Below are 16,245 nucleotides of genomic sequence, written 5' to 3'. Positions count from 1 at the left end.
CACCGATGAACAATGTAAACTGAGGCTTAAAACGCTTTATCACAGAGGGACGGTGGCTCAGTGGTAGAGCATCTGCTTGGGAAGCAGAAGGTCCCAGGTTCAATCCCTGGCATCTCCAAAAAAGGGTCCAGGCGTATAGGTGTGAAAAACCTCAGCTTGAGACCCTGGAGAGCCGTTGCCAGTCTGAGAAGACAATACTGACTTTGATGGAACAAGGGTCTGATTCAGTATAAGGCAGCTTCATATGTTCATACCCCTGGAATGGGGTCCCCAATGTGCTGTCTAGCAAGCCTACCTTTAAGACATTATAATGACCTTACTGAGAAACTCCTAATGAACTTCCCAGGACCCCAAGGATTGCCTAGAACACAGCTTGAAATACACTGCTATACACCGTACAGTCTGTTTTTCTTCCCATATTACAAGAATGTTACAAGAATTCCCCAGTAATGAAGTACGTAATTAAAATAAAGAATGTAGGGAAAACCAAAGTGTCCAAGAAGAACCAAAGCTCTGACACCCAGCAAAACAAAGAGAGGGGGACATCCCTCCCAAAAGAAAATAATTTAGGTCCGCTTTTGTTTTATTAATTAGAATGCATTCTTCCAAAGAGCTAAATGCCTTTCCTAAAGACAGTTCTTCAGTCAGACAAACTAATGCAATCTTCATATGTTTGCTGTTCTGCTTCATCAGATATTAACATATGGAGCCCTTCATCACACACCCACTAGTTGTAAATCAATTTAGCACTGAAATTTGAGAAACTGAAGGTTTAACTAGCTTTAACTCTATTCTTATGGAGAAACAGTTGCAAATATATGGTCTCTCATGCAACTTGTACCCTTACTGACTGTAATGGCTTTTAATGTATTTATTGCAGTTGTAGCCAATGTTGTGTAGGGGTTACAGTGCTGGGCTAGGATCTGGGAGACCCAGGTTCAAATACTCACTCTCAACCTTAGAAGCTTGCTGGTTGACCTTGGCCCAGTCTCATACACTCAACCTAACCAAAACTCACAGGGTTTTTATAAGGCTAAAACAGAGGAGAGGAGGAGAAGGCAAGCAGCTTTGGATTCCCATCAGAAGAAGAGTTGGTTTTGATGCTCTGCTTTTCTCTACCCTAAGGAGTCTCAAAGTGACTTACAATCACCTTCCCTTCCTCTCCTCATGACAGGCACCTTGTAAGGCAGGTAGGGCTGAGGGAGCTCTGAGAGAACTGTGACTGGCCCGAGGCCACCCAGATGGCTTCATGCAGAGGAGTGCTGCTCTTAACCACTACACCATACTGAAGAAAGATAGGGTATGAATGAAGTTAATAAATAAATATCCTCCGTTCCATCAAGTCTTGCTGTTCCAATGCCCACCAACTTTCCTCTTTAATATATAGATACAGAGGGTTGTGCTGGAGTAATGGAGAGCCAGTTTGGTGTAGTGGTTAAGTGTGCAGACTCTTATCTGGGAGAACCTGGTTTGATTCCCCACTCCTCCACTTGCACCTGCTGGAATGGCCTTGGGTCAGCCATAGCCCTGGCAGAGGTTGTCCTTGAAAGGGCAGCTGCTGTGAGAGCCCTCTCCAGCCCCACCCACCTCACAGGGTGTCTGTTGTAGGGGAGGAAGGTAAAGGAGATTGTGAGCCGCTCTGAGACTCTTCGGAGTGGAGGATATAAATCCAATATCTTCATTTACCTCACAGGGTGTCTGTTGTGGGGGAGGAAGGTAAAGGAGATTGTGAGCCACTCTGAGACTCTTCGGAGTGGAGGGCGGGATATAAATCCAATATCTTCTTCTTCTTCTTCTTCTTCTTCTTCTAATGGTTAAAATGCCAGACTGGGACTTTAGAGATTTCAGTTTGGATCCACACTCACCATGAAACTTACTGGAGCTTAGGCCGGTCATTGTTTCTCACTCTAACTTACCTCACAGGGTTGTAGTAAGGATGAAATTAAGGAGAGGAGTAGGGAAGCCAGCCTCCAAATGGGATCTGGGGATCCCCCAAAATGCAGTTTATCTCCAGACTACAGAGATCAGATCCCCTTAGGGTTGCCAAGTCCAATTTCAGAAATATCTGGGGACTTTGGGGGTGGAGCCAGGAGACACTGGGGTGGAGCTAGAGGGGAGGGGGGGAAACGGCGCCAAGGAGCGTGGCGAGCCGTCCCATCTCAGAGCGGTTATGATACTAGAGCCTACCCTCCAAATTTACCATTTCCTCCAGAGGAACGGATCTCTTTGCAGTCTGGAGATATAATTCCAACAGAATACCAGGCTCCACGTGGAGGTCAGCAACCCTAGTACAAAAGCCAAAGTAATTGCACAGCCTCTCCACTGGGGAGAAGGGTGGGATATAAATAAAAGCTACATAATACACAAACAATGCAGTAACCTGGGGGATAAGGAGCCATTCAGAAATGAAGTCCTTAGCATGCTCCAGGACTGACCCATGATGTTAATTGTCTGCAGACTTATTGAAGACAGATCAAGATGGGCAGCTGCGTTAGACTATCTCCAGCAAAGAGCAAGAGCCCAGTAGCACCGTAAAGACAAAACTTGTGGCAGGATATGAGCTTTTGTGAGTCGCTGCTCTAAAGAAGTGGGCAGCGACTCAAGGAAACACACACCCTGCCATAAACGCTGTCAGTGTTTAAGGTGCTGCTGGCTTTATTGAAGTTATTTCCCCTTGTGTGGCTTGACTGTGTCCCCCAGAGCAACGTGCTTAGCCCTCAGAGCCCCTCTCAGCCGGGCTGTGGGGGGGTCTGCATCTTGTTAGGTGGCTGGCGCCGACTGATGGGGTCACTCTATGCCTTTGGACCAGAGGCAGAGGAAGGGCTGGACTGAAGTGATGAGCGAGCTTCTGTGCTCTTTCGCCTCCCTGGTTTTTGCAGATTGGCCCTGACGCCTGGCAGAGACCAAACCCCAACACCTATTCACCCCTCCTTCGGTGGAAGCTGAGAGAGTGGCTGGAGGCTCACCCCCCCCCCCCGGCCCGTCCTCCCTTTGCACAGGCTCAGCCTGCCGCCCCTCAAACTTCTCTCCAGAGAAGCCTCGCTGCCGGAAGTGAAGGCGCGAGCCAATAATACTCATCCAAATGTTCCCCGTCCTGCCCGCACGAGCCATCGGAGCGTGCTCTGCTGCTGCCTCTCTTTGGGGCCGCGGCGAAAAGGCGGAGACGCTGGCGGGGGCGGAGGGAAGCCGGCATTCCCTGCGAAAATCGTGCTGTAGCGCGAGCAGAAGGTAACAGACAATAGGAAGAGAGGAAGGAGGGAGGAGGCGGCCGGCTATCGCCTCTTCTCCGCTCACTGTAGAGAAGGGGAGGGTAGAGGCAGAGAAGGAGCGTGGAATCAGAGAAGGGGAGGGTGGAGGCAGGCCAGGAGCGTGGCGAGCCGCGAGTCCGGGTCCTAGAAGGACCCAGATTCACGGCTCGCCACGCTCCTGGCCTGCCTCCACCCTCCCCTTCTCTGATTTTTCCTCAGAGGCGGAGCGGGCGATGGCGCTGCGCTTCTGCTGCCTCTTCTCGGCTTCTTCTTAGCTGCTTCTCCGAGATGGGCTCAGCTTGAGCTACGGTGAGTGGAGAAGAGGCGGCAGCAGCGCGGCTCGCCACCCTCCAGGGCGCCGTTTCCCCCCTTCCCCCGCTTCTGTTTTTTTGGGGAGCGGGAAAAGAGACTGGAAATCCTGGGGTCCCCCGCCAGGGCGGGAGGGTTGGGAAGCCTAGATCCCCTTGAAAAAAAATGAGTTCCATGGAAGGTGGGACTCTATGGCATAGACCCTACCTGAGGTCCTTGTCTTCCCCAGGTTCTACCCTTAAATCTCCAGGAATTTCTGGATTTAGCAACTGTGTCCCCTCATCCCCTGCCCGTGGCCAGGAGGACTTGGCAATGCGAGAGGGGAGACAACTGTGTGTGCTGCCCTGAGCTTATTAAAATAAGAGTGAGGAAAAAATGCACAAAATCAGTTATATATGCACACATCTGGAGATACTGGGAAATGCCAAACTGCGGTACAAGAACTAAGTGTGTCATGAGATGAGGGTTACTGTGCTGTAAGAAATTAATTTCCCCTGGAAGCCAGATCACCCTGCTAAGGAAGATATGGCTCACTGAAATCCTGAACTATTCGTTGATCTGGCCTTGGATCCTTTTAATCTGCCTCCACTACTTAGGTGGAAGACACAACTCTTTATCAGGTAGGACTGCGGCCCTCTCTAGACACTCATTAGGCACTCATTCGGTAACTATCTGTTGGATCCTGTCTAAAATTTCTGTGCATGGAAGGAAGGAAGTCTTCAGCCTCCCCACACCTGTGGCCCTTGAAATGCCCCGTAAAATGTTTATCTGAGGGGACAGAGCCCCTCTCCCAGGAGCAGGGTGAGGGAAGGAGGAGAGCTTCCAGGAAAGAGGGAAGGTGGCAAAAAAAAACCCCCTCTCATTGTGCGCATGGAATCTTTTTAATGCACTTCATTAGAATGGCAACTGCCGAACTTGTCCTTTGACTTTCATTATTCAAAGCCCTTGTTATATACAGCCTATTCCCATTTTTCCAGCTTTCATTCTTTTTCATAACCTTGGTGATTCATTTCATGAATTGCAAGGCCCCATTGTATTCAACTTGTTGCAGGAGAAACCACAGAGAAATATGCCAATGTGCATTGGATCGAACACTCTTCAAATACACCCCCAGCGGATGTCAATTCTGCTGCCAATTTCTTGGTTTGTTGGCACTACTGTTCTGCAGCAGTGGCTGAGTGTGCCGCACTTAACTGAGCTATCACAGTGTGTTATTGCAGAAAGAAAGTTGTAAACTGGGTATAAATAGAATATGTTGTTTTCATCCAACATGGCCTATGGAGCATGTCTCTCCCCCCCCCCCTCCCCACTTCCTTATTTCAGGGCTACAATTACTAAGATCTAAATTCAGCAACACATCAAATATCCAAAGGTTTAATAAAACATTGAAAATGGCACTTAACGGGCAGGCTAGTCCCAGCAGAGTTTTAAATGTTTTCATTCATTAAATATATTTTATACATGCCTTCTTAAAACAAAAAAGCGGAGAGAGGGAAATCTAAATACTAATTTTGTTTCACTGTTTTAATGTCACACATTCAGTCTTAATAGCTTTGAAGGGTAGAAAGAGTTTTGCTGATTGCTATTTATCACGTAGGTAAATCTCAGTTTTATAGGATCAGTAATGGATAAACCTTTGTAACTGCCAGCTCTAGAGCAAAATTGGACAGCAATACTCAAAGTTCTTGAGCTCCAGTCTAAACACTATGTGCATGCCTTGGCAAAACATACTATATATTTACTACCTGGTGAGACTGAATTACATAAGAATGGCCTATTTGGATCGGAACAAAGTGCAATGCTTTCAACAGATGGAGATTTTAGTAGATGCTTAACTTTCCCATTGAATTTGATATAATTTTCAAGCCATTCACATTGTGGAGTTTTAAATACTGGGCGTTTTCGCACAGGGCTTACCCCGGAGCGACGTCCCTCTTCACCGCGCAGTGTCTGCGCGGATTTCGCACCAACTGCTCCGCAGAACCCGGAAGAGCCGCAAAGTCCCGCGGCTTTTGCGTTGCAAATGTAAACCGCCAAAAACCAGTTTACATTTGCGATGCAAAAGCCGCGGGACTTTGCGGCTCTTTCGGGTTCTGCGGAGCAGTTGGTGCAAAATCCGCGCAGACGCTGCGCGGTGAAGAGGGACGTCGCTCCAGAGTAAGGTCGGTGGGAAAACGGCCACTGTTTGACTGGCAGGTATAATTTTTAGTCCTCTTACTGCTTAGCTGGAAGCATAGCATAAATGAGTCTTGCTTGTTTTAGAAGAAGCTTGTTGTTGGCCAAGAAGCTAAGAACCCTGCAATAAGTTCCAAATGTCCAAAACTAGAGAATCAGGGTATCACAGAAACAAAATTCAATAAACTACAATTATATAATCAAACTATCTAAGTTTTGTATTTAAATATACCCCGTAGGAATATATATTATCAAGTAATCACAAATAATCAAAAATACATACACAAAAAGCACAAATATGAAAAACCAGTTCCAGAGTCCGTTCCAAACTTGTCATAAATATAATAGAAAGTCCAGAGTATATATTGTCAATGAAGCATTGAGCCTCTATATTGTTCGTTTGTTCTGCTATGGTAGAAAAATTCACTCCAGCTAGGCTTCTTTCAGAAAACAAGCCTTTAGCACCTCAAAGATCCAAGAGCCCGATGAACAATCAATACGAGTCATTTTGAAGATTATCTTTCTCAAGGGTAGGTTTAAAGAGATGTCTTTGCCAGCAAGAAGCATGGTTTACTTTCAAGTTTAATACCTTAGAACTTCATGGGCGGAATCAGGGTAATGAGCTGAGGTGCTTCTTGTAACAGTTAACAGACTAGTATGCCTTTGTATCTAAAGTATTTCATCCTTCGCTATGCAAATATATATGGCATGAGTTCCCTTTAAGAATGTGATCCTTGTTAACATCTGCAGACTATTTCTATGCTAATGGCTGACTTTCTACCATGGTGCTATATATTATTTATAACTTTCACATGTCCAAGGCATCTTTGAGCTACTGTCTTTTTTAAACAATACAGATCCACCAATTTATAATTCCATTGTTATGTTTCAAAACACTTTTTGACATTGAGGAGAACTTCAGAAGCCAGACATGGAAGAGAAGATGGAATGGTTATAGCCCAATCTTGTCAGATCTTGGAAGCTAAGCAGGGCTGTGGCTTAGAAGAGAGATGTCCAGGAAAGGTTCTGCAGAGGAAGTCAATGGCACGTCACCTCTGCTTCTCACTTGCCTTGAAAGCCTCGTGTTGGGGGGGGGGGGGTCACCATAAATTGCTTGTGGCATAACACATTCAGAAGCCATTCGCGATATGGCCTACAGGAGGTATCTGGTTGGTGTTTTCAGGGCTTTTTTTGTAGAAAAAGCCCAGCAGGAACTCATTTGCATATTAGGCCACAACCCCTGATGCCAAAAAAGCCCTGGGTGTTTTTATTTAAATAAAAATTATAACAAATCCCATGTCAAAGTTGCTCATTACTTATATAATAGGTGCTATAATCTTAGAATCTGGCTGTTTTCCAGATCTATATTTAATCAGTGTTGTTGGACTTTAAGGTAGTTCTTTCGGACAGATAATTGACCTTAAACACCTGTCCTTTTCTTGGATTCATAAAATGAAATTAGCATTTTAGCCATGTGAGTTCCATTCATAACAGCACCCATTTTTTTTCCCCACAGACGACAACACTCATTGGCCTCCTGAAGACTGCCAGACTGCTGCGTTTGGTGAGGGTTGCCCGGAAACTGGACCGCTATTCCGAATACGGGGCTGCTGTTCTGATGCTACTGATGTGCATCTTTGCTCTCATTGCTCACTGGCTGGCTTGCATTTGGTACGCTATTGGGAACGTTGAGCGGCATTACCTGGTTAATAAAATTGGCTGGCTGGATTCACTGGGAGAACAACTGGGGAAACATTACAATCGGAGCGATGTCAGCTCAGGACCCTCCATCAAGGACAAATACGTCACAGCCCTTTATTTCACCTTCAGCAGTCTGACAAGTGTAGGATTCGGAAATGTGTCTCCCAACACCAACTCCGAGAAAATATTTTCCATCTGTGTCATGCTGATTGGCTGTGAGTAGGACTCTTTTGCCTTCTTCTCCCCCCACTCCCGCAAATATTTTGATAATATATGTACATGTGCTAATTGTGATAATGAATAAGCATTTAGGTAGAGGAGTGAAGGAAATTGACCATATGTGAGATGAGTGCTTATAGGAGATTGATCATAAGTGTAGTGACCGTGGGTGCCTTAGTGTCTACTGGTTTCCAGTGCCCATTTGCTTCTTTGACAAAACATCTCTTAATGAAAGCATCTTTTCTCCAAAACAAAGAGCCACCTTTGGCTTTCCTTCACTTCATTGGCATGGAAGGTGCTTCAGAAGTTCATTCAACAACCTATTTTGTCTGCAAGAGCTCAGCAGTGAAATGCATGCATGAAGTAATAGTAAAACTAGGACATGGTCTGATTTGCATTTAACAAACAGCTCCACGTATAATTACTGGAAACTGGAGCCCCAAACAAAGGGGCGGATCCTACCCCATCTTACCAGTCCACTGAAGAAATTTTGAAGCCTTCCTCCTGTCTTTTGTTGGAGGAAGGGCCACTTACTTTAGAGGAAGGCTGCTTAAACCGGAGGAAGAAGGTGGTTGGATCCGTTCCAAAGATTCCATCTTTCCCTCCCTACCACCCAGATCCAACCCAAGCATCATAAGAAAACAAATCACATGATCTTCATTCAACATACTACCCTTAAATTAAGCTCAAGGTTTACCAGTTCTGGACAACTAATGTGCCATTTTTCTTTCCTTCCATTCTATTTTTCAAAGAGATTTGTGTTATCCAGTTAGCACTGCAGGATTCTCAAAAATAGCCATTGGCAAAGGTTATGCCACTTTTATGTAAAACCCACAGGTCAATCTCAGTCTGCTCTAGGAATCACTAGAAACTATAGTTTTATCATTGGAAATAGGGAAAGGGGAACAAAAACTTAACCCAAAAAATGAATTAAGAACCTGAGAGAGTAAATGGATACAAATTAGGGGGCCCAATGTAAAATCAATAAATATACAGCGCAAACATTGCAAATGACCAAAAATACATGTATTTATGACAAATTAGTTTAAAAATAATCATAGGCCCAAATATAGCCTCAATATGAATGACAAAACTTACAATATCACTGAAAATGCTATGGTTTTATTATTCCTAGAGAGGTGTGATTTAGCAATGGTGCCCCCCATGTCCCCACCCTCTCTCTGGCCTCCTACTGGTTGCCATGGCAACTCTAGCACTAAGGTATATCCAAATGATGTTGATTAGTACAGTTTGGAGAGTAATTATGGGTTCATTGTCCATGTAAACTTTGAATTAGGATGATGCCATAATGCTTCTTTTAAAAAAAATTTAAAAAAGCATTTACAAGATCTCAGCCATGTGGGAGGATAAAGATATCCAGGTGTTTCATTTGGCACCACAGGATATTAGTCTACAGCATACTCCAGAGGAGTGATTTCCCACATGATGCTTCTGATGAGTTTCCTGTCACCAACCTTCTTCTACAAAGCATCTCTTTTTTCAAACCAAAAAGCCAGATCTGGTTTTCCTCCATGTCACTGGCAAAGAAAGAGCCCAGGAGGCATCTTTATCTTGTAGGGAGCACCCGTTCGGAAGCAGATGCTTCTATCATCCTAGGACCTCCACGACAGAACCTCCACAGATCTTGTGATTGAACTAAGTAGCCATTTTGTGTTTGATCCCACCCACTGTAGCAATCATTTTGTTGTGCCCTCTAGCTTTTCTCCAGATTTCAAAAAATTCCCACAGGATCCGTAAAGTTGGGAAACCCCATTCTAGTCAGTGTCAATGTCAGAAGGTCTGTTAGATCTGTGAAATCTAAAATGCGCTGCTTTCGATCAATACATTCATGAAAACAATCTCCTTGTGACCTGTCCATCTCTTCTAAAGGGGCCAAACTTGAGACTGTAAACATTACTTTGGTAAGTCTAGAATGCTATTTTTGGCAAGAAAGTGCTTTTATTTATGTACTTCATTCAGTTCAAGGATACTTGAAGAGTGGGTAACAAGATTGAAAGTCTGCCGTGTGATGGTTCTAAAGAACTTTAAAGAGGACACACTAATATGGGTGATAAGTATTATGCACTCTATTTCCTCTCTTGTGTTCCTTCTGCTCTAGTCAGCATACTTGCTACAGGGAATATGCTAGGGAGATATAACAAAAAAGTAGGTCAGGGTTGGGTTGGTTCTCCTAGCAATGTAGGGGGAAGGCAGCATGTGGCGTATAACTGAAATCACTTTTATTTGTCTGAGTCCTAAGTATTGTAGGTAGATTTTCAAGGATGATATGCAAATATGCAGATTTCCAATTGAGTACCTGCTTCTTGAATTTTTATTCCACCCTCCTGAAGAGAACCTTTTAGTGACTTCTGCAACAGCTTAACCTGTCAAGGACTTAAATGGCCATAGGGTGCAATCCTCTCTGAATGCATGAAAAGTATAATACCTGATGTGACAGGGCAATTAGTTGCGCAGTTATGTCTTGTCAATTAAAATTCCCATGAGAATGAAAAAATTGGAAGGGGTCTCTTTGAGCAAAGTGGCAGTTTGCATCCTGCCAAGTGAAATGTTGCTGCGCTTCCAAGCGAAAATTCTCTCAGGACTTCTCCCTGGAGGACTTTGCAAAAGGAAGTGTGGCAAATAAAATAAACCGATTGGGGCACACAAATATGTGCAATGAAAACGTTGTTAATCTTTCTGTATACCCAAGACTGAATTTATGGTAAGGAACTATAACAGAACCAAGTTAGATTTGCCAACCTCCATGAGGGTGTTATCCAGAAAACACCAAGTATTGTAACCCACAAATTACTAAGGCAATATATGTGACACAGTCATCAGATTCATTCAGAACTTCTAATTCTAATCCAGTCCAAATTCATAGAAATGTAAATCACAATCTGATAGAAGAATTCATCAGTGCTGTTCATTCAGAAAGTGTAATAATAATAATAATAAATTTTAATTTATACCCCGCCCTCCCCGCCGAAGCAGGCTCAGGGAGGCTTACAAGACATAGTACTCCGTACAATGATACAACAATAAAATTCAAAGTGGTAGCAGTTAAAATACAATTACATATAAAACAACATTTAAGTTAATAATTTTAAAACCACAATATAACATAATATGGTGCTACAGTCTTGATGTGTGCATAGATATAGTTTTTATGTTGATGTAATGGTTCCACATTAAAAAGCCAGCTGGAAGAGGTGCAGGGCCCGCACCTCCCCTGGCAGCTGGTTCCACCATTGGGGTGCTGTTATCGAGAAGGCTCACTCCCTTGTCGCTTTTAATTTGGCCTGCTTTGGCCCAGGTATTTTCAGCAGATTTTGTGGAATAGATCTCAGTACTCTCTGGGGAACATATGGGGAGAGACGGTCCCTAAGGTAGGCAGGTCCTCGGTCATATAGGGCTTTAAAGGTAATAACCAGCACCTTGTGACGAACTTGGTACACAGTTGGCAGCCAGTGCAGTTCCTGCAGCCTAGGTTGTATATGTTCCCACCTAGGGAGTCCCATTAACAACCTGGCTGCCGCGTTCTGCACTAGCTGCATTCCGAGTTCGGCACAGGGGCAGCCCCATGTAGAGGGCATGACAGTAGTCTAACCTCGAGGTGACCGTTGCATGGATCACTGTGGCCAGGTCGCCACACTCCAGGAAGGGAGCCAACTGCCTTGCCCGCCTAAGATGAAAAAAGACAGATTTAGCAATGGCTGCTATCTGGGCTTCCATTGTCAGGGAAGACTCCAGTAGCACCCCCAAGCTCTTGACCCTGTGCATTGCTTCCAGTGACACACCATCAAAGGCCGGTAGGGGGATTTCCCCTCCCAGACCGCCGCAACCCAGGCAAAGGACTTCTGTCTTCGCTGGATTTAACTTCAGCCTACTCAGCCTAAGCCAACCTGCCATGGCTTGCAACACCAGGTCCAGATTTGCGGGGACATTGTCAGTCCGGCTGTCCATCAATAGATAGAGCTGGGTGTCATCAGCATACTGGTAACAACCCAGCCCATATCTCCAGGCAATCTGAGCAAGGGGGCACATGTAGATGTTAAACAACATCGGGGAGTGGACCGCCCTCTGAGGCACCCCACAGTTAAGTAGGTGTCTCTGGGATAGTTCTCCCCCAATCGCCACCCTGACCCTCAAGGAAAGAGGAAAGCCACTGCAAGGCCAGCCGCTGAATCCCTGCATCGGCGAGGCGGCGGGTCAGCAACTGGTGGTCGACCATATCGAACGCAGCCAATAGGTCTAACAACAACAGTACCGCCAAACCACCTCGATCCAGATGCCGCTGGAGATTATCCATGAGGGCGACAAGCACTGTCTCCGTCCCATGGCCCAGGTGGAAGCTGGACTGGTATGGATCTAAGGTGGAAGCGTCAAGCTGTCTATAACACAATTCATAAAAGGTATAACATTTAATATAAAACATGCACAAAAATGAATTTAAAACGTATTGCTTGAATATAAGTGCATAAAATTTGCAAACCACATACAATTTCCCATATACATTTAAAAGACTTCCAATCACCACAATAACCATATACATTTCAGCCCCTAAGGGCCTTGCTCCAGCTTTTCTCAAGGATCTTCCAAATCTCTGGCGATACTAAAGGTAAAGACAGTCCCTTGTGCAAGCACCAGTCATTTCCGACTCTGGGGTAACGTTGCATCATGACGTTTTCATGGTAGATTTTTTACAGGGTGGTTTGCCATTGCCTTCCCCAGTCATCTACACTTTTCCCCCAGCCAGCTGAATACTCATTTTACCGACCTCAGCAGGATGGAAGACTGAGTGAACCTTGAGCCAGCTACCTGAACCCAGCTTCCACCGGGATTGAACTCAGGTCGTGAGCAGAGAGCTCGGACTGCAGTACTGCAGCTTTTTACCACTCTGTGCCACGGGTGATACTGCCTCCCTGCTAAGGAGACCTGGCTACTAGGGTTGCCAATTCCCAGTTGGGGGAAGGGAATCCCCTGGTTTGGAGATCCCCCCCACTTCAGATTTATTAGAAAGAGGGTGGGGGTCAAATGTCTGCTGGGCACTCCATTATACCCTATGGAGGCTGATCCCCGGAGGGTATAATGGAGAATCAATCTATAGGGCTCGGGGGGGGGGGGTGTTTTTTGAGGTAGAAGCGCCAGATATTCAACATAGCATCTGGTGCCTCTCCTCAAAAAAAAACAAACCTTAAGTTTCAAAAAGATTGGACCAGGAGGTCTAATTCTATGAGCCCCAAAAGAAGGTGCCTCAATCCTCCATTATTTCCAAGGAAAGGAATGCATTTAAAAGGAGCACGGACCATTTAAATGTGATGGCCAGAACTCCCTTTGGAGTTCAGTCATTCTTGTCACAACCTTGGTCTTGGCTCCACCCCCAAGTCTTCTAGCTCTACCCCCAAAGTTCCCAGGTGTTTCCTGAGTTGGACCTGGCAACCCTACCTTAGATAGATGTGGTTTTCAGAGGCCAACAGAGGAGCAAATAGAGAAATGATCTACTAATGTCCTACCTTAATTCTGGGTTTTTAACCATTTGTATGCCTATCAGGATAACCCAGGCTATCCCCAGCTCATCAGATTTTGGAAGCTAAGCAGCGTGGGCCCTGGATAGTATTAGGAAGGAAGACCACCAAGGAATACCAGGGTTATGATGAGGAGGCTGGCAATGGCAAATCACCTCTGAACATCTGTTGCCTTGAAAATGCTATGGGATCATAGAAATGTAAATCATAAGCTGATAGAAGAATTCATCACCACTTGACGGCAAAGAAAACAACAACAACAAAAACACTGTAGGGTGTGGGGACAAACTCTTGAAATGTTGTGTGGGGCAATTCAACAAGGTCAGACTTTGTTAGTCATGTTAGAGCAGGGGTGACCAACAGTCGCTCTCCGGATGGTTTTTTTTTTTTTTTTTTTTGCCTACAACTCCCATCAGCCCCAGCCAGCATGGCCAATGGCTGGGGCTGATGGGAATAGTAGGCAAAAAAACATCTAGAGAGCTACCGTTGGCCACCCCTGTGTTAGAGCAAGAGAAGGAATGGAGGCAAGGCTCTTATACTTTTGGTCACCTCAGAACAGAGTTGCTGAATGTGTAGGGATGTGGCAGGAAAAGCAGCATTAATGAAACTTTCCCATGGAGGCGGGGTTGTGAAATGTACAGGAGCCTTGCCTTCCTTTGCCTCTGGCCATCTTGTCTTCCTCAGTCCCCTCACAAAACCTTCAGTCATGGTCGGCGCGTGGGAGTAGGCCATGTACGCGCCCCCTCCCCACACACTAGCTGATGCCCACTGCTTCTTTCGCTTGCCCAAGACTCAGGTGGAGGGAAGAGCCATCTCAGCCTTGCTCCTGGGCTGCCTCCCCTGTGAGGGAAGGCAGCCTGAGAGTGAGGCAGAGGTCCCACTTTGCCTCTTTCCCCCACCTGAGAATTGGGTGGAAGAAAGAGGGGGCTTAGCCTCACTCCCAGGCTGCCCCCCCCCATGAGGGAAGACAGCCTGGGAGCAAGGCAGAGGCCCTGTGCAGCCTCTTTCCCCTACCCAACACTTGGGCAAAGAAAAGAAACAGCAAGCAGCAACCCCCTCAGCACCATTTAAAGACCCTCACTGATCAGCTGATTGCCGGGGGTCTTTAAATGGGAGGGGGGAGGCAGATTAGCTGCTTCTGCTGCTTCTCTGCCTAGCAAGAGGCGGCAAAAGCAGCCCCACCTCCTCCTCTTTTAAAGACCCCCCATAGGGGGCAGAAGCGGGGTGGGGTGGGCGGCTTGGGCCATCAAGAACCCCAGCACTGCCCCTGTCTTCAGTGTGGCAATATAGAGGCCACACATTCTGCACCTCCTTTCTCCATCCCTAAGAAGAATTAGTCCACCTTGCCCGCATTTTGTTATATTAGATTGTTAGAGCCATGTTTTACAGTTTACTACTGAGGGTTCTGAAGTAATTTCCTCAGGGCTTCATGTTCTTTAAAGAGACTATAGTCATTTGAGCAACCATGCCTTTTGGGGGGGGGGGGGAGGAGGAGCTTATTTTAACGTATTAAATAGGATTCATTTTGAGAATTGGTAATCAAAGTAGAACATTAACATTCTCACTGAAGTTCTGTAGCTTCAGCACAGCATTAAAGGATCCTTTGTTTTCCCTTGAAATTAAAAGAACTCTGTGTTCTCTTTGTGTCTATAAAGGGGAGGAGGGAAGCAAGACTCAAAATGACAATTCTAAAAAAGGTGACACAGCATCGGAGTCACAGCTGATTGTTTTTAAAAATGTGTTGCATTGAATTAGCATATATAATTCTAACCTGAGGAAATTAAATCCACTCAATTGTTTGCATGGCCGAGGCAACCCAAGAACCGTGGTTAGGCCAAATCAGCCTGATCTATGAACCAATTAAAGAGGAATATTTGGAGTTGTGCCAGCAAGGCTCCTTCAGACAAATCAGTCACATGCATCCGTGTGTTTTTTCTGGGGGGGATGTAATGGAAGAAAGTTCCAGAACCTCTTCGTGGAAACAAAATTCTAAAAAAAAAAAACATGTCAAAAGTTAATGGGAGCACCCATGTGTTTCTCTTTCATTTCCCTCTTGAGAATTCCAGCACCTTTTTCCAGAAAAAAAACCCCATGGTTTTCACCTTTTTTGTCTAATTGTGGTGGTGTGCCTTTAACAGCAGGCAGATGGAGTGAAATTTAGTGACTGCATTTTTTTTTTCCTGCCATGGACATAAATGGTGGTAAAATAGGGCTGCCAGCTCTGGGTTGGGAAATACCTGGAGATGTGGGAGATGGAGCCTGGGGAGGGTGGAATTTGGAGAGGGGAGGGGAGAATCCACCCTCCAAAGCACCACTTTTCTCCAGGGGAATTGACCTCTGTTGTCTGGAAATCAGTTGTAATTGTGGGAGATCTCCAGGCCCCACCTGGAGGCTGGCAACCCTTTGGTAAAGCCTTCATATGCTTAAGTTCTGTCACTGGCCTGCAATTAAAAGCACAGAAGCAGAGCAACTCTAATAAAAACACCAAAATACTTTGTCCCTACAGAGGGGCCGTGGCTCAATGGAAGAGAGTCTCCTTTGCATGCAGAAGGTCCCCAGTTCAATCCCTGGCATTTCAAGTTAAAACGATCAGGTAGTCGATGGTGTGAAAGACCTCAAGCTGAGACCCTGGAGAGCTATGCCAAACAGAGCAGACAATATTGGCCTTGATAGACCAAAGATCTGGTTTAGTATAAGGCAGCATTGTGTGTTTAATGTCATAGTGGCCAATGACTGTCCCTGTTTACCATGGACAGTCCCTGTATTCTGTCTCTGTCCCTATATGTCATTGGGTTAAAATTTGTTTTTTCAGTTAACGGATTTTATTGGTGATTATTTGTATTTTACTGTTGTACTTTGCCTAGAGCCCAGCATTGGCTGGGATGAGGAGATTCATAATTTTAATAAATAATAATAATCTTTTGCCTTTGGGGCATATGTTGGAGATACATTTGTAAAACACTGTTAGTGTATGCTGGAGGGTTTTTTTAGGTTTGGGCCCCTTCTCGTGGGTTTCTACATATGGTAAATATTTGGGATGAATATGTCTTGTCTCAAGCACACCT

General features: G+C 45.4%; 1 protein-coding gene across 8 annotated transcripts in view; it reads left to right on the top strand.

Annotated features, from left to right (window-relative positions):
* KCNH7 (potassium voltage-gated channel subfamily H member 7) overlaps positions 1-16,245 on the top strand; it is a 478,957-nt gene that overhangs the window by 394,620 nt on the left and 68,092 nt on the right. For all 8 annotated transcript variants that reach the window (XM_060257338.1, XM_060257336.1, XM_060257334.1 and 5 more), the window contains one exon: positions 7,249-7,648. In XM_060257338.1, coding sequence (XP_060113321.1) covers positions 7,249-7,648 — 400 coding nt within the window. The remainder of the gene's footprint in view (positions 1-7,248; positions 7,649-16,245) is intronic.

The sequence above is a fragment of the Heteronotia binoei genome, chromosome 16 (assembly GCF_032191835.1).
Source record: "Heteronotia binoei isolate CCM8104 ecotype False Entrance Well chromosome 16, APGP_CSIRO_Hbin_v1, whole genome shotgun sequence".
NCBI lineage: Eukaryota > Metazoa > Chordata > Lepidosauria > Squamata > Gekkonidae > Heteronotia > Heteronotia binoei.
The sequence above is the reverse complement of the archived record's forward strand: the minus strand, read 5'-3'. Positions and strand labels throughout refer to the sequence as shown.